The 25,247-nt window shown below is 37.0% G+C and overlaps 1 protein-coding gene across 1 annotated transcript; it reads left to right on the forward strand.

Annotated features, from left to right (window-relative positions):
• The first annotated feature begins 24,638 nt into the window (after window positions 1-24,638).
• On the forward strand, window positions 24,639-25,247 carry LOC103010025 (ADP-ribosylation factor-like protein 1). Its single transcript, XM_057541036.1, has one exon. It carries the CDS (start codon window positions 24,711-24,713, stop codon window positions 25,110-25,112), a length of 402 nt encoding a protein of 133 aa, XP_057397019.1. The 5' UTR covers window positions 24,639-24,710; the 3' UTR covers window positions 25,113-25,247.

Below are 25,247 nucleotides of genomic sequence, written 5' to 3' on the forward strand. Positions count from 1 at the left end.
TTATTTATATAAGACAGAATCCACTATGGCTAATTTGAGCAGAAGGGAATTTATTATGGGGCAATCAACGTTGTGAGTGGATCTTTGATGTGATAGTGAGAGATGCCAGTCTCATTTTGATGCCTTAAAGTTTCTGGACCCACATATTCTGGTTTTGGGAGTGAAGGATACAGAACCATATACTAATTGCTAATCCAGATTACATACTGCTTTCTGAGGAACATTTTAAGGTATATCTCCCAGCAAGTACTGCAACTGTCTTCAGTATTCCTTTCCACTGGTCTATAATTCAAGTGATTTGCAAGTGATAATGTACATGGTAAAGCTAATGAATCCTGTGGGCACAAGCCTTACTTCTTTTGCAAGAATATGAGTTTCTTGATCAGAAGAGATATTAGGGTAATATGTTGGTAAATAAGATACTTCATAAGATACAGATATTGCTACTTTTAGAAGTGTGATAGGCAACAAAGTCAAAACTATATATAAAATATGTTTATTAAAATAGGAAAAAAAATTTCCTCTTTTAGGAAGTACAGTATCTGCCATCAGGTGATTTGTTAATTATGTAGCCATATGGAAGGCTTAGGGTTTGACATAGCTGCCATTATATCAGGCAAAATTGGTGGAAAAAAAGTCAGTTTAGATGATGGTCAGCCTGTGTTTTTACATCTGTGCATTACCTCCATTCCTTCTACCTTAGCCATTATGTTAATAAATTCATTAAACAAATTATAGGGTGCTTGGGCAAAAAGGCTGACTGATATCTATATATAGTAGTTTATTTTGTCAACATAATATTCAGTGCATCTTTAGCAACTGATGAGTACTCACATAGGACAAAAGCATTCCTCGACTCTGGATTCATTCCAAGAGGAAAGCTTTCCAAATTTTTACCAATTCTTCATTCTCCATTCTTACCCTTTCCAAATCCTTGACCATCCTGACAAACCATTCTTTAGCTCGTTCTCTTATATTTAAGCATCTGTTATATTTTACAATATATTTCCTTTCAGGAAAAAATATTTTCTACCTACAAGGAAGTTTTCTCTATTCTACTGTCCTTCAGGGCCAAGCCCAGGTTGGGCTGTAATACCCTACTAGCCTATTTCTAGCAAGTGCAGCCATACCATGTAAAGAGATTTGTAAGTTAAGCTTGTTCTTTTTCCTCCTCATTAAACTAGAAAACTCCATATGAGGCTAAAACTGTGGTCTGAAGGAACGTGGGCAATATAGCAGGAGTGAACACACTGAGAATGTGAGCCACCTGCTTTCAGACTTGTTCATTCATGAATATACCACATCAACTACTTCAGATAATATGGGATGATCCTGGTAATGTCAGAATTTATGGCTTGCTGGATCAGAAAACATCCAATTGACAATAGGCAATTGCGGATGAATGTTCACCTGGTGTCCCATGACAAGGCAGTTAGTCTCAACCATGGCCCAAGAGTAAATCGAGAGCTCAAAAGGGCTCCACTGTGATTCATCTAGTGAAGTTTGCCTATCATCCCTGTCATGCACAGACATTTTAAAACAATGTGCTTGACCAAAATGACCAAATGGCAAGGCTGCTTATGCCACAGACTGTGTCTATAATGAAAACTAAGGGCACTTTTCTTCCTGCAAATAAGTGCTGCAATTTAGAATTTTCAGATAAATATAAACTGAGATAGCTTACCAACAACAGGCCTTATTACATAAAATACTGAGGGTTTACTTTACAAATGAGAAAAAAATTATTAAATAGATCTGAGATGCAAGAAGCAATAATGAACAAAGAAATTGGTAAATGTCTGGGAAAATATGAATTATCAATATTATTATCTAATTTTAGAAGTTAAAAATACCAATAGAAACATTTTGGACAACAGGTTATAAGCCAAAAAGAGAGGTGTGAAAAGAGTTAAAGTGTTCCAAGATCCTACTTTTGTAGGCTAGGAAAGACTCGGATTAATGTTTGAGTGATTATATATCTGGGGTAAAAGTACAATGGCAACCACTAAAATACTTGAAATGTATGTAACTTTCAAAAGATAGAAGAAGGAAATGGAGTTTAAAAAAATCAATCCTAAAAAAAGTAAAATAAGGAAAACTAAACAATATAGACAACATAGGACAAAAAAGGGATAAAACAAAAGAGATATCGTCATACATATTTGTAATTGAAATACATATAAAGAAAATAGATTCACCAGTAAAAAAAAATAAACAAATGACCAAACAAAAATGAAGATATTGATACTGGGTAAAATTCAGATATATGTTGTTTATAGGAAATATAATTTAAAATAATTGTACAAGTAGTAAAGTCAGCATCACGGTGACATAGGATGTCTTTTGTTTGTGTTCCATTCATCAACAACAAAAACCTGGTATCCACAGACAAAGGTGTCTTTGAGGGAACTGTGGGATTAATCACCATATGCCAAGGGATATAAGAGGAGTCTTGTCCACCTCTGTGTCAGGTAATAGGCAGGCAGTCCCTGGTTCTGTCTGTGGATTCTGCAGTGGTCTGTGAAACAGCTTCAGTTCCTCTCAGTCATGGTCCAGGAGGCCCTGGAGAATGCTAAGGTAGACAATCACTCATGGACAAGAGAGGCTCTGTGGAAGTCCAGGTTTCCAAAAGAGAAATTTCAGCTTTTTGTTAGAGAAAAAATTACAGATCTTTCTTGACTTACGATGGAGGTATGTCCTGGCAAACCCATCAAGAGTTGAAAGTATCATAAGCTGAAAATGCACTTAATACACCTAACCTACCAAACATCATAGCTTAGCCTAACCTGCCTTAAACGTACTCAGAGCACTTACATTAGCCTACAGTTGGGCAAAGTTGTCTAACACAAAGCCTACTTTTTAATAAAGTGTTGAATATCTCGTGTAATTAATCGAATACCGAACTAAAGGTGAAAAAAGGAGTGGTGGTATGGGTACAGAATGGTTGTAAGTATGTGGGTTGTTTACTGTCGTGATCACATGGCTGACTAGGAGCTGTGGCTCACTGCCACTGCCCAGCATCACAAGAGAGTATCATACCACATATCACCAGCCCAGGAAAAGATCAAAACTCAGAATTTGAAGTACAGTTTCTACTAAATGCATATTGCTTTTGCACCATCATAAAATTGAAAAATTGTAAGTCAAACCATCTTAAGTCGGGGTTCATCTGTACATATTTGGATCCACTGGAGTGGGTAAGAGAAACAGTTTTACTTTACCTACATCTTTCCCCTCAAGGAAGTACAGCCTAGGACCAAGAAGCATCTTTCTTGGTCTGTGATTTATTCAATCAAGGAAAGGGAGAGTGTGTTAGCGAATACCTGGCTTCCTCAGCTCTGCAGGATGCTGCCAAAATGACTAATTCCTCTCTCACATCATCCAGAGCACTGAACCATGACTGGGGGATGGAAAGAGTCAGGGAGAGTGGTAGATAGAACTCCTGGAGGATATTACAGGTATACCTCAGAGATATTGAGGCTGTGGTCCCAAACCACCACAATAAAGTGAATATTGCAGTAAAGCAAGTGACATGAATTTTTTGGTTTCCCACTGCATAAAAAGCTGATGTTTACACTACACGGTAGTCTATTAAGTGCAATAGTGTTATGTCTAAGAAACGATGTACATACCTTAATTCAAAAAACACTTTATTGCCGAAAAATGCTAACCCTCATCCGACAATGTAAAGTTGCCATAAACCTTTAATTTGTAAAAAATGCAGTAGCTGTGAAGTGCAATAAAGCAAAGTAGAATAGAATGAGGTATGCCTATAAAGGCCTGTGGTTCTTAACTGCATTGCGGATTCCATCAAGAAGCCCACCCACAAGCGGCTGGGGATACCTCACCTGGGGATGCCCCCACCTGGCCCATGGGCACCTTCAGCACTCTGCATGCTTCACCACATACACACCCCTGCCCTGTGGTCAGCTCCATATGTGGGATCTCCACAGTGGCAAGAGAGAGCTTTGGCAGGCAGCTAGGGAACAGCCACAGAAAGTCAGTCAAATCTGTGGACCATGGAGAGACCACAAACTTCAGCTTTAGTACCACTTTTGAGAAAACAAGAAAGGCTGACAGCACTTGGCTTGGTGCATTGCAGCATCCAGAGAAAGCACACAATATTAAACATTCTGCCACAGGAGAGAAAACAAGAGAGAGGCAAGCATTCCTATAGAAAGTCTGAGATAGCCTCAGAATTGCTAGCAGGGGTGATGGAAGGGTATTTCTCTCCTGGAGGCGTCTGTAAAGACTGGAGGAAGTGACTGCTACTTCAAAGAAAATGAAAAATCAAAGGAATATGATATCACCAAGAGATCACAGTTATCTTCTGGTAAATGAACCCAAAGTCATAAAGATCTGCAATTTACCAGATAAAGAATTCAAAATAGCTGTTTTAAGAAAACTCAGTGAGCTACAAGAAAACACAGAAAGACAATTCAACAAAATTGGGAAAACAATATATGAAGAAAATGAGACATTTTTAACAAAGGGATAGAAATCATTAAAAAAAAGAGCTGGATAGAAATTCTGGAGCTGAAAATTACAAGTATTGAAATGAAAAGTTCAATAGAGAGAATCAAAAACAGAATAGATCAAGCAAAAGAAAGAATCTGTGAGATCAAAGACAGGAAATTTGAAATAATCCAGCTGGAGGATAACAAGAAAAAAGGATGAAAAAGAGCGAAGAAAGCCCAAGTGATGTATCGGCTATCATCAAAAGTATCAATTTAAGAATTTTTGGAGACCCAGAAGGAGAAGAGAGGGAGACGGAGGCAGAAAGCTTATTTAAAGAAATAATGGGACTTCCCTGGTGGTTCAGTGGTTAAGACTTAGCCTTCCAATACAGGCGGTGTGGATTCAATCCCTGGTTGGGGAGTTAAGGTCCCACATGCCTCATGGCCAAAAAACCAACACAGAACCTATATTGTAATAAATTCAATAAAGACTTTAAACATGGTCCACATCAAAAAAAAAAAATCTTAAAAAAAAAAAAAAGAAAGAAATAATGTTTGAGGACTTCCCAAATCTAGGGGAAAATTTGGATATCCAAATTCATGAAAGTCATAGGTCACCAAACAAAGTAAACATAAAAATATCCTCTTCCAAGACACATTCTGATAAACTGTCAACAATCAAAGGTAAAGAGAGACACTTAAAAGAAGAAAGAGAAAAAACTTGTAAATTGTAATGGAACCCCATACAACTACTAGCAAATTTCTCAGTAGAAACCTTACAGTCCAGGAGAGAATAAAATGATATACTCAAAGTACTGGAAGAGAATACTCTACCTAGCATACTGTATCTAGCCCACCAAGAATACTCTGTCTAGCAAAGTTATTCCTCAGAAATAAAGAAGAAATAAAGACTTTCCCAGGCAAACAAAAGCTGAGGTCACCTTCACCAGCCTTACAAAAAATACTGAAAGGAGTTCTTCTAGCTGAAATGAAAGGATGCTAATTAGTAACATAAAAACATATAAAAATATACAACATACCATTAAACATTAACAGATAGTCAAATTCAGAATATTCTAATACTGTAATGTAGCAATGTCTTAGCCCCTTACCTATAGTATCAGGTTAAAGGACAAGAGTGTTAAAAATAGCTAGAGGTGCTAATATTTGTTAATAAAGGGAGGAGATCGAGATGACAGAGTAGGAGGACATGGAACTGTCTCCCACCACCTACAAACTCATCAAATATATATCTACCTGTGGTATAATTCTCATCGAAAACTAACTGAAGATTGGCAGAAAGACCCCTGTACAACCAAGACTATAAAAAGATCTACATGGAATCAGGTAGGAAGGGAAGAGAAGTGATCAGGTCAGGACCTGTGGCCCTGGGAGGGGACTCAGAGGAAAAGGGACAATACACAGGCAGCATTCCTCCCTGGGGATTGAGCCGTTCAGGCCACATGCTGGGTGCCCCAGCCCTGGAGTACAACAAAGGGAAGACGAGACCAAGGAGAGAACTCAGCTGTGAGGGACAAATGAGGCTCAGTTCCAAAGCTGCGTCTGAGCACGGTAGGGGAAGCCATTACTGGCACTTGCACAGGCAGTGCATCAAAAGCAGTCCAGGTCTCTGACCCGGACAGGACAGCCACAACCAGCTCCCTGACACATGCCAAGTGCCCACACCACTTCCTCTTGCTCCAGAACTAGCACCCTCCTGCTCCAGCAAATTGGGACCTGTCCCCAACCCCAATAAGGAAGTGATGGCTACTGAGCAGAGGGGAAGCCCAGCCTACTCGTGGCTCTGGCCCTAGCAGCTCCCTCTCTCCACCCCCACCTCCTACCAAGGTGATAGCTGCCAGCACACCTTAAGGAAAGACGTGACTTGTGTTCCCATGTCAAATCCAGCTCTCCCACCAAAACCCATGGGCACAATTAGACTGTTTAGGGGTGCTCCCATATAAGAACACCTCTTCAAGACTGCAATAAATAACTGTTTCATAGAGACAGAGAAAGCAAAATGAGATGACAGAGAAATTTGTCTCAATTGAAAGAGCAAGAGAAAATCCCTGAAAAACAACTATTTAAACAGAAATAAACAGTTTACCAGATAAAGAATTCAAAGCATTAGTAATAAGAATGCTAACTGAACTAGGGAAAATAATTGATGAATACAGTGAGAATTTTAACAAGAACCTAGAAAAAAGCAAGGAAATGAATTCTTTCCTAGAGCTCCCAAAATAATGCAATCCTGCTGGAACTTTTATAGTTTCCAGTGAAACCCATGTCAAACTTCTAGCTTATAGAACTGTAAGATAATAAGTTTATATTGTTTTAAGCCATTAAGTTTGTGGTAATTTGTTAAAGAAGCAATAGAAAAACAATACATTCTTCAACTAATTTTATGAAGCTAATATATTCCTGTTAAAAGTTCCATACAGGGCTTCCCTGGTGGCGCAGTGGTTGAGAATCTGCCTGCTAATGCAGGGGACACGGGTTCGAGCCCTGGTCTGGGAAGATCCCACATGCCACGGAGCGGCTGGGCCCGTGAGCCACAATTGCTGAGCCTGCGCGTCTGGAGCCTGTGCCCCGCGACGGGAGGGGCCGCGATAGAGAAAGGCCCGCGCACCGCGATGAAGAGCGGTCCCCGCACCGCGATGAAGAGTGGCCCCCGCTTGCCGCAACTGGAGAAAGCCCTCGCACGAACCGAAGACCCAACACAGCCAAAAATAAAATAAATAAATAAATAAATAAGAAAATCCTTTAAAAAAAAAAAAAAAAAAAAAAAAAAAAAAAAAAAAAAAAAGTTCCATACAAATTAAGAAAGAGAAAGGGAATTAATCTTATTTTTGGACCAAAGAAAAGAAAAATACCAGCAAACTGAATCCACCAATGTATAAAAAATAATACATTTAAAATGAGTATGGATGCAAGGATGGTTTAACATTAAGAGATTAAAGGAGAAAAACCATATGATCAGCTCAGTAGATTAAAAATTTTTCCAATAAAAATTTACCACACATTCATGATAAGAACTGGAAATAGAAAGGAATTTTCTCAACTGGATATATGCTAGCTTATGAAACTTTCAGGAAATAAACTTATTGGTAAAATGTTAGAGTAATTCCCTTTGAAAACATAAATAAGACAAGGTTACTCACTATCACTTCCCCAAGAATATTCCATAGATTCTAATTCAGGAAGATAATAAATAAATAAAGCGTGTAAGAAAAGGAAAGAAAGAAGCAAAGCTGTCATTTAACTGTCATCTACTTATATATAATAGGAATTTTTTTTACACGTTTATAAAAAGGGATTTACTGAGGACTTCATTAGTATTGCTAATACACTGTTTCTTAACCTAAGTGGTATGTACACTGATATACATAATAGTATTATCCAATCCTTATAGATATTCTTACATATGTACTATGACAAAACATTTCATTTTAATCACACAAAGAGGTTTTTTTGTTTGTTTTTGTTTTATTTTATATCTATAGTCCCCTATTATATATTGCATCTAATTTGATATTTTGCTATCACTTTTCTTCATATACTTTGTTAGTTGTGTTATTTAGATCTGGAGTATATAAATACATGTTTTTCTATGATTCCACATATTAGAATGCCTATTGATTATTTCCCTAAATATAGATATTGTATGTTCTTCACTGACACAAACTTAATCTTAAATATTATTGACTGTTTAGAGAGACACACTGTTACTAATTCATACTAAATTTTCATTTAACTAAATTTTATAACCCTAAGCCATATAACACAACTAAATGAACCCATACTTTATTCATTTTTTAAATTTATACATTTATTAAATATGAATTGAGTGGTATGTGTTAAGAATTCTTTTTGACACTGGGGTTTATGTAGCTCACAGTCTAATAGGAAGGAGTAACAATGAATCAGTTAAAATAAAGCGTGATACCCTTTATGTCAGATTGTGTTGGAAGGAAGTCAAGAGGGCAAAATAAAATCTTTTTCAGACAGGCCCCAGCTTTGTTATATCGTGGTACATTCATTCAGGAAGTCTGAAATCTGGAACTCAGTGAGTATGGCAAGAAAAAATGAAATGTGAGGCAGAAACTAGAAAGTTTGTTCTTGCTATTGTTATCATATTAAAGAATTATATACTATCCTGAAAGTGTTGGATACTAACTTCCTTGCAACTTATGCAAGGATATGAGAGCATAAGTCTTCCAATTCTAAAATATTATTCTCATCACCAAAGCAGAGTAGATTAGAGGAGTAAGGAGTTAAATTATATATTATCACAAATAAATTACATTATCACAAATTATAGATTAAGTCAAGGTGGGATAACTGAAAGTTAAGGGCATAGGCTTTTGAATGTGAATACCCAGAGTAAATCTAATTCAGTCCTGTAATCTAAGGTGTGGCATGAGTGGGAATATAGTTTTTAGGAAAATTATACTAGAAAGGGTTACTGCCACACCCTATTATAACATTAAAGAATGATATCAGCAAATAATGCATGCCTTTTTTTTCAGTGATTATGCAAACTTTTCACTCATGGAAAGTTTATTTTACAACTAACCTGCATTAGCTTATAATACATTGCAGCCTTTTAACACTTCTTCAAAGTCCATATCATGAAATACTTGTAACTCACATGATTAAGAATGGTAATAGGGTCAATTAAATTCCAGCCTTAAAAGATGTTAAATAGGCTGCTTTTCTAACCCACCTTCTAATTACTTTCAGAAATAGTAACTAGGCATCAACTCTATAAATACTAAGATTGTTGTTTTAGGAGGCAAGCTTCAAGACAGAAATAGATGGTTTTACATAACCCCCTCCCGTCCTTCATTTCAGCCACTTAGAAGTGTGTATTTTCAGCCAGCCAGCCATTGACAGGCCCCTCAGGGTGCTATATGACTCTAAGTCAAATGTTCCACAGGAGATATGCTGAAGTTATTCTATGGTTGAGGTGATTTGCATCTGAGTTCAAATGTTTCAAGTCAAAATGTTTTCCCCTATTGTAAGCTATAGAGCCAAAAGTCATGATGAGTTAATTATCTAAATGTTTAAGTAAGCTTCAAAGGAACTTTTAAAATCAACCACTGGAGCAGTGTGCAGATGTTCCATGCCCTGTGTGCAGTCTGATAAGTACAATGGTATTCTCAGGGGCCGGGATGCCCATCTGCCCCCAGCATTTAACTGCAGATGACAACTGTGTTCCCCAAGTATATTGTGCCTAAAATTTGTGGATTATTCTTTGTTCAACCTCCTGCTCAGAGGGTCTTCTAAAAATTTAAGTAAATTACGTAGAGCCACTCTCCCTTATAACCCTTTAGAAACCTACTGTTGCACGTGGAATGAACTCCAGTTTCTGTAACAGGGCTCTGCACAATCTCTCCAGTGCTGTCTCTCACTTAACCTTCTCCATCAGACCAACTGGCTGGTTCTTCAAACACACACATATACAAAGCAGTTTGATAGTTCCTCAAACACACAAAGCTCTTACCTACTTTGGAATATTTCCATTTTTTCCTAAAACCTGAAGTTCTCTCCTCTACTCAGTAATTAATTAATTCCTACTAGCCTTCAAGTCTCAGCCGAAAGATGACTTCCTGACTTCCTTGGAAAAGCTGATTATCACCACTGCTGAGACTTCAATAAGACACTCTTACTCTTCCAATGCTTCCAGATATTGGAATGCATGAAAATACTAGTGAATCTCAAACATGTGCACCCATTAACGTATTTTCCCATTAAGTGTTTGCTACGCTCATGTACTGTTGTGTGGAATATCATCATTTTGTATAAGGAAGTTGGTAAGTCCATAAAAGATGATTCTGTCAGAGGTAAATTCAGAATAAATGTGTAAACAGGCAAGAATAAACATACTGCTCACTTCTTAATTGAAGGAACCTAACTGCCACCAGGTAGCTTGCTGCTTACCTTGAAGCATGTTACTATAAATGAGTATCAAGGTTAGATGAGTTGCTAAAAACTTGTATACTCAGCTTTCAAAGAGGATTTCAGCAGTAATAATATAATCAGTAGTGATAGTAGGGTTGACCTTGTGGAAGGAAGTCTATGTCATCATGCCCATGCATAGTCTACTTCCCTGTCCCGTGGCAGCATTTTTAGAATCATTGATCAAGCTGTGACCTGGATGGCAAAGAAAGATAAGTGATATTCACAAAATGGGTCATCTTATTCCTTTTGGTTGTTAAGACTGTCTTCTTGAGAGGTTCTCTTGGTGAGCATTCACAAAGATATATTCAAGTTCAGGAACCATCGCAAGAGGTTCATTTACAACCTTTCTCTCCAGTCACATTGCCATTAAACTTCCATCTTTCCTCTGAAGCCCACTTGACTACACTGTTAGCCACTGGCTGGTTCATCTCTTCTTCAAGTTAAAGTAAATAATGAAAATGTGTTACTCAAAGTTCTGCCATTGCCCTTCCAGGACACCATGACAGAAGCTGACAATCACAAGTTTCTATTTATAGAACTATTTTTAGCAACCCTCAGAATTTTGAATTTTATTCCATGTAATCTGTCCAGAATTTTAAATCTGAATTTGATTCTTTTATTTTGTTACTTAAGGCTATCAGAAAAAGATTGTATATCTCTGTTTCTCTGGACCTACTGTATTTGCTTTAAATTTTCCGTAGTGTCATTTATTCAAATCTTCAGAGTTTCAACCTCAGTGAACTCATGGTTGGTGGATCACAGAACATAACCTGATTAACTTGTTTTGACCTCTTGTACCATAGGCTGCTTACCATCTTAAAATAAGGAAAGGACTCAATGTATTTCCATTTCCTTGGCCTGATATTCCATTCTAAATATTCCACATGTCCCTAAAGATCTGTTGCCTACAATTCACTCTCTGGTAACAATATCTGTAACTTAAGATTCCATTTTATTGACAGGCAACCGAAACCAACTCTGGACAAATTAACAGCAATAACAACAGAATGGTTTATTTGAAAAGTAGCTGAGGTAGAGACTAGGAATCAAAGGAAGAGCTGGAAAATATAGGTCAAGAGAAAGATTGAATGAGGAAATTTGGGAGGACTTCAACAAGACACATACATGGATATTGTCTTTAGGAAGTGTCTACCGAAGTAATTCTACTCCAACAAATATTTTTATCTTACATTGCCAGTTTTCAAATTCCATGAGTAATTTCTCTGATTGGCTCGGGATGGAACAGTTTTTAAGGAAGTGAGCTTCAGAGGGTGGAAACCAGGTCACATGGCATTTAAGGGTCAGTGTGTTTCCTGTATATAGGGCCATTTACAGAGAAAAGGGAATCTTGAAGTGAGGAAGTCATCAGAGTGTACTACACTCTTTTCTTAGGCCATCATATCAGGATAGAAAGTCACTTAAAGGGCACAAGTCATCCTAAACATTTCTAAGACTCATTCTTAGAATGAATACATTTCCTCTCTACCTCTCCCCCAAAATTATTGTATAAAATAAAATGGTCATTTTTTGTCTAATAAGTCCATTGACACACTAGTCTCTCCTAAAGAGTTTACCAGTTGTATTCTTTGTTAGGATATTTGCTAAAATCATGATTCAATAAGTCATTATCAAGATTTTCTCCTTGCAAGTTTAGACTGCTTGTTTCAGTCAATTTAGAAACTGATATATTTCAACACATGTAAAATCCTTGATGTATATCTTTTCATAAATTTTAATTCGATTTCATTTGCCTGCAGCTAACTTCTATTTGCATTTAAAAAATTGATCATAAGTGTGCTGAGAACAGGAAATAACACTCAAATTTCTGAGATAGCTATTTAGTCGTATGGTTATTTGATTTATTTTGGAAAGAGTTCCACGAAAGTCAAATAAAAGGGAATTACCTGACAAAAATGTTAATGGTTTTAAACGCAATTCAAGAAAGACGAGAATTGCGAGGATACGGCACCAACACCACTTTTAACTTTTGTCTTCTGGCTCTGGACCACTTTTATTTGTGCCATGGTCATTTTATCATCGTTTGAGTTGGATGTTGCATTTGTGCAAAACCCTTGTTTGGATTGTGTAAATGTGAAATACCAAAACGATTATCAAAAGAAAAATTAATCTGTGATCCCTAACTGAAGGTAGCCTGGATAATTGATACACTCATCACATGAAATGAAATACATGATCATACTCTGACCACCTTAAATAATCTCAGTGTTTTTACGCCTTTCTCCATTGTACTTTTATGCCGTTCATTTGACTATATAATCCCGTCTCTTGGTCTTTGAGACATTTTGGGGATAGAATCAAAGTGTTTTCTCCTCTGTTCCAGATGTTTGCGCTAATGTGTGACTGACATAAATTCTAACAATAAAAAGATACTTTTTCACAGGAAAAGTTTGTTAATCACAATAACTCATAGTACAAAGAGATGAGGTTAAAAACGTTGTTGCAGAAGTAAAGAGCTGGCTGCTAATCCACACAGAGCTATGCCCATGATCAGCACATCAGGAGACCAAAATTAGGAAAGGAAGCTTGAAAAAAAGAACCTATATGAGGGATGAGACCTTGAAACATACATATGTATATACTAAGACATGTTGCAAAACAAAATATATTATTATATGAACAAAAATAAATATTATATTGCCCAGACATAGTATTGGGCAATAAAATACAAGACACAATATTTGTCTTTAGGCAATAAAGAAATATATTGTTTCTATACTCTTTATTTATATTTTAATTAAATCCATTTACCTCCAAATTAAAAGTGATTTATTAAATATCTATTTTAATGTGTTAATCACAGAAAAAACAAAGACAGTCTTTGTTATTACCAATTTTCACAGAGAGACAGAGATCATTTGTGCAGAGACATTAATTATATATTTACATATATAATTACATATTTTATACTTACATATTATCTATATACAGAAATATAAAATTATATACTATGTACTTATATATTATGTATATATAAAATATTACATAAATATCTGCATTGGGCACAAAGAAATTAAGGCATTTTATAACATTTTTCAAAAAAAAGTATGGATGACAAGGAGGAGAGTAATTGGAATAAGCAAGTGTATAAAAAGTGTTGTATATGTGTGATTAGCATCTCCTGCTATAAATCACCCCCCCCCCAAGGAATTTATAATAGGTGCCAGGACAAACAAAATACAGGTATCAAGATGTGAAACAATTAATTACTGACACAGTAAACCACAAAGGATTTCCAAAGGTGAAGGGTTCAGGTTCCTTAAGGAGTGAAGCAAAAGCAAAGCAGAGAGAGTACATTGGATCTTTGTAGTGACTGGGGTGTGGGTCTGGGGGAGAGTCCACATGCTGCCTGGGGGTTTGCCAGGGGATTTGCCACTTACTTCACAGGATGAGTGGCACACAGGGACTCTCTTGTCTTGGCTATGCTATGTGGTGCAGCACCAAAGACAGGTGAGAAACTAAAAACTAATCATGTCAAACTTAAAAAATGGATTCCAATTCTTTTTTTTTTTTTAATTATTTATTTATTTATTTATTTATTTATGGCTGTGTTGGGTCTTCGTTTCTGTGCGAGGGCTTTCTCTAGTTGCGGCAAGCGGGGGCCACTCTTCATCGCGGTGCGCGGGCCTCTCACTATCGCGACCTCTCTTGTTGCGGAGCACAGGCTCCAGACGCGCAGGCTCAGTAGTTGTGGCTCACGGGCCTAGTTGCTCCGCGGCATGTGGGATCTTCCCAGACCAGGGCTCGCAACCCGTGGCCCCTGCATTGGCAGGCAGATTCTCAACCACTGCGCCACCAGGGAAGCCTCCCAATTCTTTATTATAATAAATGTAGATGAAATCGTTCACTATTTTAGAAGTTGTAGTCAAGTCAGGAGGAGATGGGGTAAGTAAAACAGGGCTTTGAATTAGAGTGAGACACTTGTTTAGGTCTGTCAGGTGAGAGAAAATTCTCTACAAGGCTAAGAACTTTGGTAGGGCCTGAGCATTGTCAAGGGAGAGACTTTTGTGGCGATCCTGGGAGTGACCAGGAGTGGCTGTGTTAAATCAGGAAGTAATTGTGGAGGAGAGAATTTTGAGGATGGTTTAGACAAGATCCACTTAACTGATGATACTTAGAATGACAGGAACAGGAAGAGTGAAGATGACAGGTGAAGGTTTCTTTTTCTCACTCTGAGAAATGTCTGAAGAAGGTAAAATCATGATACACATTTTCTCTACTGGCTTCCTAGGTTTAGCATTCCAGTGGGTGTTTGGATAGAGAATATAAAAATAATCATCCTTAGTAGACAGTATATTTAAAATCATTTAAAGAAAAATTATGCTTTTCTGAAAAATTTTATCTACTAATGTTTACTGTGTATACCTTGTATCATGCACTGTGTTCGATGCTCTAGTGCGTATAAGGATTGATATTTTCAAAAACATGAGTATTATCTAAACATGTAAAACATTTTTTCCCAGAAATATAGTTTTTTTTTTGGTGGGATAGATTACATAACATAAAACTTGACTTTTTCCTATATGCAATATTCAGTCAGTGTTTTTGTCTATGGTAAGGGATAAAACTTTATGATTTCTATCCAAAAAATGTCTGTGAATGGTTTAGTTAATACTTGATAGGTTTAATGAAATGTGTTTCATAATTTACGTATTATTTATAGAAAAATTCAGATTTACTTTCTACCTATCCCAATATGAGGATTCTTTTTATTTACACTAGAAATGAATAAAAAAAATGTTAATTGAAACAGAATACTTTTCCATTTTTAGGCCATTCCAATGAAATATCTTAGTCCCAGCAACCTCTGAGGGCTGAGTGCTCAGTGTTGTGTGCTTAAAAGGAAGAAATTTTCTAGGCAATGTTTTAAGATATGTTTCGTTTTGCAAAATTAAGAAAAATAATGGATGGCCTCTCTACTTCACAAAATGGCAGATGAAACACAGCAATGACAATGTTTGGGTAGTTTGTAGCCCTAAAACTCTGGGCATACAAAGAGTTTACCTATGACTTGATTAAAAAGTGGACCAAAGCTCTTAACAGACACCTCACCAAAGAAGATATACAGGTGACAAATAAGCATATGACAAGACGCTCCACATCATATGTCATCAAATAAATGCAAAGTAATGTGTTTTTAAATGAGTTTGCCTCAGGTTATTGTGCATAGTAAGCACTTAATAGCAGGAAGTTATTATTCATTTTAGTCTTCTGTTGATGAGATACCCAATGAATTTAGATTTTCTCATGTCCATTTAGCTCTGATATTCAAGACAGAAGAAATACTAAGAACTTCTGTACCACGTACACTGTGAAACCATATATTATAGTTCATTAACTCATTTGGGCAAAGCTTTATGTTAAGTAATAATATTACAATTCTCACTTGGGCAGATAGGCTGTATTTTTTCCAAGGTCATAGATTATACCCTGAATCTCAGTCATCTCCTTTTAATTCATGTCATTGGTTACAAGGAAAAATGGAATGAAAGCAATGAGTCAGCACATATCCATAAACTATACTAGAAAAATATCTCAAAACGTATTTCCAGCAGAGTTATTCAGCGCTGTCACCTCCAAATTCACTATTACCATGTGATTACTACATAATACAGTTGAGTTCATCTTCCAAGATGGCATTGCTCTAGTAGATCACTATATTTATTGTGTTTATCAGAGACACATATTCCTGTGTGTTCAGTAGGTACATTGGGTTATAATTTGTGATGTTCTTGTAGTACTGCATATAATATTACTAAACAAAGGAAAATTTCTGATTTTTGTTTATCTTTCGATTTACACATAATTCAAATTTACTTTCTCTTCATCCAATCAATACCAGATTGTTAGAATCTCAACTTTCTTGAGTGATTTATCATTTATTGAGGCACATGGCACTTTTTAAAAACACAAGTCAAAACTTCAGAGAATTACAAATTACATTACACATACACATACACAACTTCTGTCAATTTTATCCCAGTCAAAACATAGCCAGCTGCTTCTGAGATGATATCAAGTGACAATTAAAATAGCACCAATAATGTTACACTACAGTTAGGTACAGAAAATATTTTATCTGAAAAAAGCAAGAAGTATATTTAGATGGTTAGGATTTATGTTCCCTATTAAGAGAACAGATGCCTTAAAAGATTAATCTTTGGTGCCATTGTGTCTATTTGTGCAGAATGTTGGACACAATGGGGCTTGTTTGGGCCAGATGCCTGCCTTGTCCAACTTTAGTCCTCTAAGCAGTGGTCTCCAAATACCTTCTGCAGACCATTAGTTCAATAGAATACTAATGCGTATACTGTCAAAAATGGGTTCTATGGTCAAATACAATTTGGAAACGCTATATTAAAGTCACACATTTTCCTCTCCAGTGAGCTGTCACACTCTTTAATATACTCACATGCATTATGGATCTTCTGGAGAAAATGCATCACTTCCCCAAATTATTTAACTATAGAACCTGTGCCAGAGTAACCATTAACCATTAGGCAGATAAAATACATGTTTGGGACACCAGCAGCATTGGGAAGAAAAAAATTACATAGATATTTAATCTTTGTTTAAAGCATCAAGGAAGTTAACACCAGGGAAAAATCAGAATTTTGTTGGACTTGTTACAGTTATGACATAATCTAATATGCTTATTTTGATGTACATGGTGGGTGTAAACTTGATTTTTTTCAGTGCTTTAAGGCCTTTAATGGAATCGATCCAGACCTCTATTTGTTTTTTTTTTTCTTCAGGGAGCATCTAATGGGGTAATCTTGCATTGAACACACTTAAGGAATTGCTGTTCTAAATCCCATTTGCCATATTTGTCATTCTGCTCATCTATGGATACTATAATACTTTTCCTCCTTGGAACCTTCTGGCACTACCAGTTCTCTTGGGATGATTATGGGTCTGATGTGACTGCCTCAGGGTTTTCTGGTTAAAGAAGGACCCAGTTACCTCCTTAGAATAAACAAGGACCAATGATTGATTTAGGACACATGGTGGGACTGCAAGGGTCTCCTGCTTTGAGCAGTTGCAGGCAGTGGGCCAAGGTCACCTGCATTAACCTAAATCTCCTCTCCTTGAGCTGAGCAGACAAGGATTCTGCTTAACCCAAGAACTCATACCCAGCATTTGGACCAAACCAAGACAAAATAGCAAAGCAGACAATTTATTTTTAGCATCCTCTCTCTCTCCTCTCATATCCCAGGCAGCCATGCTCTCTGGAATCCCCAGGCAGCCATCTCTCTCAATCAGAGACTTCCTATTGCAACACCCCACTTCTCCCCTGCTTGGAAATTACCCTCCTGATCCACCACCAGTGTTACTGTCCTCTCTCTTCAAACACTCAACTAAATAATAGTAATTGATTTTTTTTCAATGGCTTTATCACATGAAAAGAAAAATAACTTCTACTTTTCAGTATAAGACTTTGACAGGTTTTTAAAAACTATACGCATTTATTACCATGGTAATAATGCAATTAATTTTAAAATAAGCAAACCAACAAGGCAAGGGCAATCAGAGGCCCAGTGTTTTCAGCTGTGATGAAGACTGAGCCTTCACTGGGGCCATTTCTTAGTCACACTTGCCCAGACTTAGCCTCAGCACCAGATAGCTGGGGGTAGGATGAAAAATGCTGACGGTCTCCCTCTCCTGAGAACGTAGCCCTCTGAATGGGGCTGCGCGGAGAGGGGCCCTGTTCTGGGCTGTACCCCACTGCAGTGGAGTTTCAGTCCCTGGGCCCCATGGAGGAAGGAAGGAAAGAAGGAAGGAAGGAGCGGGTCTTGGTACAAGCATCCCCGACTCTCATTGTTCTTATTGAGTTTTAGTATATTTTCTCTAAGAAATGTTTCTTCTTTTTGTTGTATGTTCTTAAAACCAATTCTAGAGACTTAAAATGGTTTTTTTTAATGATTTTCATCAGTTTCATGGAGCATCTCGAACTGTTAGACTGGAAGTATCTCTCTAACCAGCTTCTGATTTTATATCAGTGACTCAACTTCAGTTACCTGTCTTTTAAAATGAAAATAATGCTGCCTAATTTTTAAGGCTTTCCTTAACATTAAATAACTATACATATAAAGTATTTAACGTAATATATCTCATATGGAAGAGTTTTTTGTAAAGAGTAACTATTATGGTCCAAGTGATCATATGTTCTGTATTCATTCATCCATTCTAATATTTCTTGAGCAAAAGGCTATGTTTTACTATTCTAGATGGTAGGAATTTTGAGCAAATCAAAGGGGATTCCTTCAGAGAGTTTATATTTTAATGGAGGAGATAGACAATAAATGGACATATAAAATAATGTCAGGAAGCACTAAGTATGATAAAGAAAAATAAAACCGGTTATGTGACTAGAAAGTGATGGGGGACTGTCAAAGATAGGCAGATTCCCAAGTATTCCACTTTTTCCATTTGAACATGAAGCTAGTTTAAAATTTCCAAAGTTTGGCATTAAATGCCTCTTGTCTTCAGAAATAGAGCAAAAATCTTTTGTCAGTCCCTCACTCCCAGTTCCCAGTTTTGGATCTGGAATGTGTAAATGTGTGTGTGTGTGTGTGTGTGTGTGTGTGTGTGTGTGTGTGTGTGTGTGTGTTTATTTATTTATTTATTTATTTCTGCCATGACAGAGGCTAGGCTTCCATGCCAATGCTTAAATGTAATAACCTTTAGACATTGCTTTTCTTCTCATAAGTTCAAGCTTGCCTAAAACTGGTGGGGACTGGTAATAGACTGTTCTGGTCACTTTTAATTGTTTTTCTATGATATAAAGATGTGCTATATATATGAATGGGGGTTCAGAGAAAGCTAGAGAGAGAGATGAAAGGTCCTGTAAAATACTACTGGAATTAAAAATATTATAGATATCAGAAGTTATTATACTGATAGCAACTTTAAAAAAGAAAGAGAGGGAAATATAAAATGTAACATAAATTACTTAAGAGAACTAATTACTAAATTGGTTTTTATGCATTAGTATTCTCTCAGAACATAGAATATCCCCTTGACTCTTCACTCTAAATCACAAACACTGAGATTCTATTAAGTACCCAATATTACCAGAGAGTATGCAGTTATTAAGGCAAATACCCTACCCTCAAATTGTTCATATTACAGTAGAAAGAAGAACAGAACTACAGAAATAACTATGTAAACTTCATATCCCCAGGCCAGAAGTACAGGACAAGTGTTAAGATGAAGTTAGCACCATAGCAGTTTTAATGCCTAAACTGCTTCATGTTGTCTCTTCTGTCTCAGCAAGATGGTGGAGAACGTAAGGGGCAAGGATGATTTCTTTGATGTCTCCTACAGCCTTGTTGTATTCCTTGTTGTACTTTTCTCAGAACCAGGTACTTCTGGAAAAGTCTGCAATCTGCTGTTACAACAACTAATTCCCAGTGGATCGGTGGGCTTGGGCAACAGGAAGGGTTACTACTTCATACACAGTCTTCCCCAGCTTTAAGCAGGAATTGTGTGCTGGCAACTTGTGCAGAGAAAGTTGGCAAAATTTTGTATTATAGGCAGGAGGTAGAGGGTTTCATTGCATGGCTGCTTCTGCCCCGCTGAGACAGCTGCTGTGCTCCACAAAGCCATTACCATCATTTGCAGCTGGCTACCATCATGCATTGACCTTTCATTGCAACAGTCCCCTGAAAAAATGCTCTGTTTCCTGCCTAAAATAGCTTATTTTCTTCTCTGGGTACAGTTTCAAGAAGCTCTGGGCTATGGGTTCCAAACTTGAGAACTTGATTGAGAAATTCTTGAGAATTCAAGAATTTCTTGAGAAATTCTTGATCTGCTGCTTTGAGAAATTATTCTTGAGAAAAAATTTTGAGAAATTATTCTTGAGAAATAATTATTGAGAAATTATTCTTGAGAAATTATTGATCTGCTGCCTTGTAAATTGCTGACCATGACTGACCTGATTTAACTCTCTCTCTCTTTTCTATAAGTCTCCTGTAAGTTTATCCATTAAAAACCCCAAATAGCCTTTTGGAGTCTCACCTTTCCCACGGGCAACTTCCAATTCTAATCAACCAATCTCCTTTCTCAGTGCTCCGGCAGATTTATTTTAGGTTTAGAAAGGAAAGAACTGATATATAAGACATTTAGAAAGCAGAAAGGGCACAGCTTAGTGACAAATTGGATGTAGGTAGTGGAAGATTGGAAGGAGTTAAGGGCAGCTTCCTGGATTCTGGTGTAGGCCACTGGTAGAAGACAAACGATAGAAATTCAAGAAGATGGGGAAGCAGAGGATCAGCAGGCTTCAGTAATCCCCAAGATTATGTTTCAAAACTCATGATATATGTTCAGCTTCAAAAGGGGAGGGCAAAAGTAGAAAGAAATTTAGACAGGACATAGGCAGAAAGCAACAAAATAGAGGCACTAGAAGATGACTCCAGCTTGGATAATGCTATTCGTGGGTACCACTCTAGGTACATGCCAGAGCCTTCACTCAAGTGATAATATCCAAGGATCCAAGCCAGAAGATCTTTTTTATGTTGGTATAGGACTATTACTTGATAATAGACCTATTGCTATACTTTGATGTTAATGAGTTCAAATAGCAGGAAGATGGAAATAAGAAAGTGGGAGCTGGAAGACAGGGATAAGTGATCTGAGAATGAGAGAGTGCATTTTAAGATCTTAGAGTTGGAGCAATTTGGGGTTGTTTAAGAAGTGGCCTACAGGTGAAGGACATTGGAAATATAGGGCATCAAAGAATGGCAAGTCTAGTGTATTGGGTAGGGCATTCCCATGGGGGTTTATGTTAACCAAAAGACAGAAACAGAGCAAAGAACTATTCATAAAGCTGGTGATACATAATTCCTCCTAGGATGGTCACTAGGGTAAGGGGAATGCAGAAAATTATGATGAGGATAAAAAGAATAAGATACTCCACCCTGCCCCTGCCTAAGAGAACTTTCTGCAATGATGGAAAGGCTCTCTATCTGTACTAAACAATATAATAGCCACCAGCCACATGTGATACGGAGCACTTGAAATATAACTAATTCAACTGAGCCACTGAAATTTTAATGCTATTTAATTTAATTTTAATTAAGTTTAATTTAAATAACCACATTAGGCTAATGACTATCATATTGGACATTGCAGTTCCAGAGATTTGGAAGAACAATGTACTGAAACCAATAAGAGTGTGGTAGTATATTGCTGATCCTACCACCAAACTGGAGGTGGTGATATTGGTGGGGATATTAATGAATGGGATTTTTTTTTTACATTTTATAATGAAAGGTGTCCAAGTTTGGAAGATCTGCCTAATTCTATGAACAAATATTTTCCAAATAATCAATGCACAGTTATTCATGAGTAAAATATCAAAGTGCAAGACAGACCAGTGGATTTTAATGAAACAGGGCAATAATAGTTCATTGACATGGTTGCATATTGCATATTACCACTAACCTGTAAGAGTTTACTATTACTTGCTGAGTTTTAGCATAATATCAAAGAACAATATTCTCAATTATATGAAAAGGATATTAGAATCATCTTCCCTTATTCAATTATATATCTGTGTGAGGCAGGATTTTCTTTGCATACTTTAATCAAAACAACATTCTGCAACAGATTAAATGCAGAGCAGATATGAGAAGCCAGTAATGTTCTATTGTCAGACATTAAAGAGATTTGCAAAATTGTGAAACAATGATACTTTGATTTCTTTTTAATGTGGCTATTTTCTGGAAATATATTTTTATGTTAACATGCAGTGGGTTTTTATTGTTATTTGTAAGTGAACTTCAAATATATATTTCTGTTTCAAATTTATAACACAAACATATTGATCAATATAACACAAATAAACAAAAGCTCTTTGGGGTTCTTACTTACTTTTAAGACCATAAAGGGGTCCTGAGATCAAAAAAGTTTGAGAACCACTGATCAAGAAAAAAGTCGTTGATTCTTCAGGACCTGGCTCAAATCTCAGTCTTAAAACCCCTTTTCCCTAGTTCCCCAGCAACTCACTCCCTGTTCTTTGTTTGTTTAGCATTTGTATAAATGTTCCTTTGAATGTCTATATATTGTATGTGAGAGAGAGAGAGAGACAAAGACAGAGACAGGCAGACAGACACATATACAGGTGGAATTAAGCGATAGCCCTTTGCATAAAGTGGAAACAATGGTACATTTATGGACAAAGACAAAGGAGTCAGCAGAGAAGGAAAATAAAAATTAAAAGAAAAATACAGAACAATTACACAAAAGCATTTGTTAGATTTTAAGAATACTGGTTATGAGGAAGAACCAAGGTAAAAGAATTAACCTTAGAAAGGACTGCATTTTTCTATCTACATTGAGAGAGGTTAAAATTTAGTATTGGTGAAATGGAAGCTAAGAATGATGAGAGATACCATGTTGAATGACCTCATCTTGTCAAAAAAAGAGGAAATACCATCATCAACTGAAAGCTAAAAGGAGAGCAGAATTTGGCATCATGGCCATTGTGGCCATCTTGGCCACGAGGTAGTGCTAGGAAACAAACAGAGATGAATAGAAAGCCTTGCTGCACATGAGAGGGGGTGTGGCCATGATTAGATAGCTCAGATGTTTATTAGAACCTCTCCAACCTTTCACTGACTTTCATTTATACAGCAGGACAGAGAAAGCTGCTTAGAGTCAAAGTAAAGTTCAGTGAAAAGGGAGCTAGTGAGCAGCTTGGGCAGGCATGGAACTCTGTAATCAGGAGCTCCAGAGAGGCTTTGTTTGTTTGCTTTATTTGGCACATTTAATTGTATGTTAAGCATAAGGCCAATTACATGAATAACTTACTCTGGCACATAATTGGAGTATATTATAATTTTTGATGTCTGGATAATGTCTAATTTAATTAAGAATAATGAGCAAGTTTACTAATTATGGCTCTAATTATAATTCTTTTATGAGAATAAGGAGACCTCAGGGTAAAATATACCCTATGCCTTACTCTCAGGAAACACTATTTGAGACTAGCATCTTATGAAAAATTTTCATCAGCAATCACCCTTAAGTGGCATTGATGGGGGTACAGCAGTTAATCTATTTAAGGTATAGTCTTTTATAATAATTATAAACTGGATCTCATAAATAAATTACCATATTGTTTTGGCTTATTTGGAGAATTAACCACTGTTTGGTTTCAATCTTGTTATCCAAAAAAGTGTTAACATATAGGTTTGTGTATTTCTACCAAAAAAGAGTTTTGACTCCTCTTCTAATTAGCTGTTACATCCTCCAGTGAGCATGCCTTAATTTCCCAACGCTAGCTAGATGCCTTTCTACTGGGTTCCTGTAACACACTATGCCAACCTCTCTCTTGGGATGTATCGTATAGTATCATAAGCACTCATTCACTTGTCTGCATCTCTCAGATAAAAATTTCCTTAGGGCAAGAAAGGTATTTTATTTGTTATATCATCCTCAGAGCCAGGCACAGTACCTGGCAAATACTATATAATAAGTATTTTAAATCAAATTGAACAAAAAAAAATAGGAAAAATGATGTACTAAAACAAGTCACAATAGGTTTAATATCAGTTGCTCTTTTCAAGCTAAATAAAGACGCAAGGTGACACACAGGGACAGATTTCAGCACTTATGTTTGCAGGTGCACACCTTGTAGCTCTTTCTTGGGTGGCTGCAGGAGATTTTGAATTAAGGATTACACAGACGGCCAATATATCTATGTTCTATTATTATTTAAGCACCTGGCATTATATGTTTTCTAAGACACACATTTTTACATAAATATTTGAAATATTTTGGGTCACCTTCATTCTAATCGGGAACACTACTATCCAGTGAGTGCATAAAACCTCAGTGAACTATCATGCACGTCTCTTTGGATATTTATTTAAATTAGAAAAATTATTCACCAGTTCTGTCTTAGAAACTTTCAGATATTTATAGGTAATTTTAAATGATCTTTTTGGATATAAAATACATGTAGTTAGCATTATTCAAAGGTTATAGAAGAATGTACAGGTGGTGGCCCCTCGCCCCCGCCCCAGCCGGGAGGTCCGAAGTGGAAGTTGCTGGCTGACCAAGCTTCCAAAGAACCCCCCTGGGAACCAGAGCCCGAGCTGGAGCCAGAGCGCAGGCCTAGGCGAGGGGAGGCGGCAACTTCGAGGCTCGATTAGGAGTCGCTGCCGAGGTCGGGGCCAGTCTCTGATGGTCGACGAGGGAGGACAGGCAGTTCATCATGGGTGGTTTTTCTCAAGCATTTTTTCCAGTCTGTTTGGAACCTGGGAAATGAAGATTTTAATTTTGGGATTAGATGGAGCAGGAAAAACTACAATTTTGTACAGATTACAGGTTGGAGAAGTCGTTACTACTATTCCTACCGTTGGATTTAATGTTGAGACGGTAACATACAAGAACCTAAAATTCCAAGTCTGGGATTTAGGAGGACAGACAAGTATCAGGCCATACTGGAGATGTTATTATTCAAACACAGATGCAGTCATTTATGTAGTAGACAGTTGTGACCGAGACCGAATTGGCGTTTCCAAATCAGACTTAGTTGCCATGTTGGAGGAAGAAGAGCTGAGAAAAGCCATTTTAGTGGTGTTTGCAAATAAGCAGGACATGGAACAGGCCATGACTTCCTCGGAGATGGCAAATTCACTTGGGTTACCTGCCTTGAAGGGCTGAAAATGGCAAATATTCAAAACTTCAGCAACCAAAGGCACTGGCCTTGATGAGGCAATGGAATGGTTAGTTGACACATTAAAGAGCAGACAGTAATTCAGTCACTTCTGCTCCTCTGAAACGAAGACCACATCACAT

The sequence above is a fragment of the Balaenoptera acutorostrata genome, chromosome 2, assembly GCF_949987535.1.
Source record: "Balaenoptera acutorostrata chromosome 2, mBalAcu1.1, whole genome shotgun sequence".
Taxonomy (NCBI): domain Eukaryota; kingdom Metazoa; phylum Chordata; class Mammalia; order Artiodactyla; family Balaenopteridae; genus Balaenoptera; species Balaenoptera acutorostrata.

What these genes read in the sequence shown, in the direction of transcription:
- LOC103010025 (XM_057541036.1), top strand. Translation starts at nt 24,711, where the DNA reads ATGAAGATTTTAATTTTGGGATTAGATGGAGCAGGAAAAACTACAATT.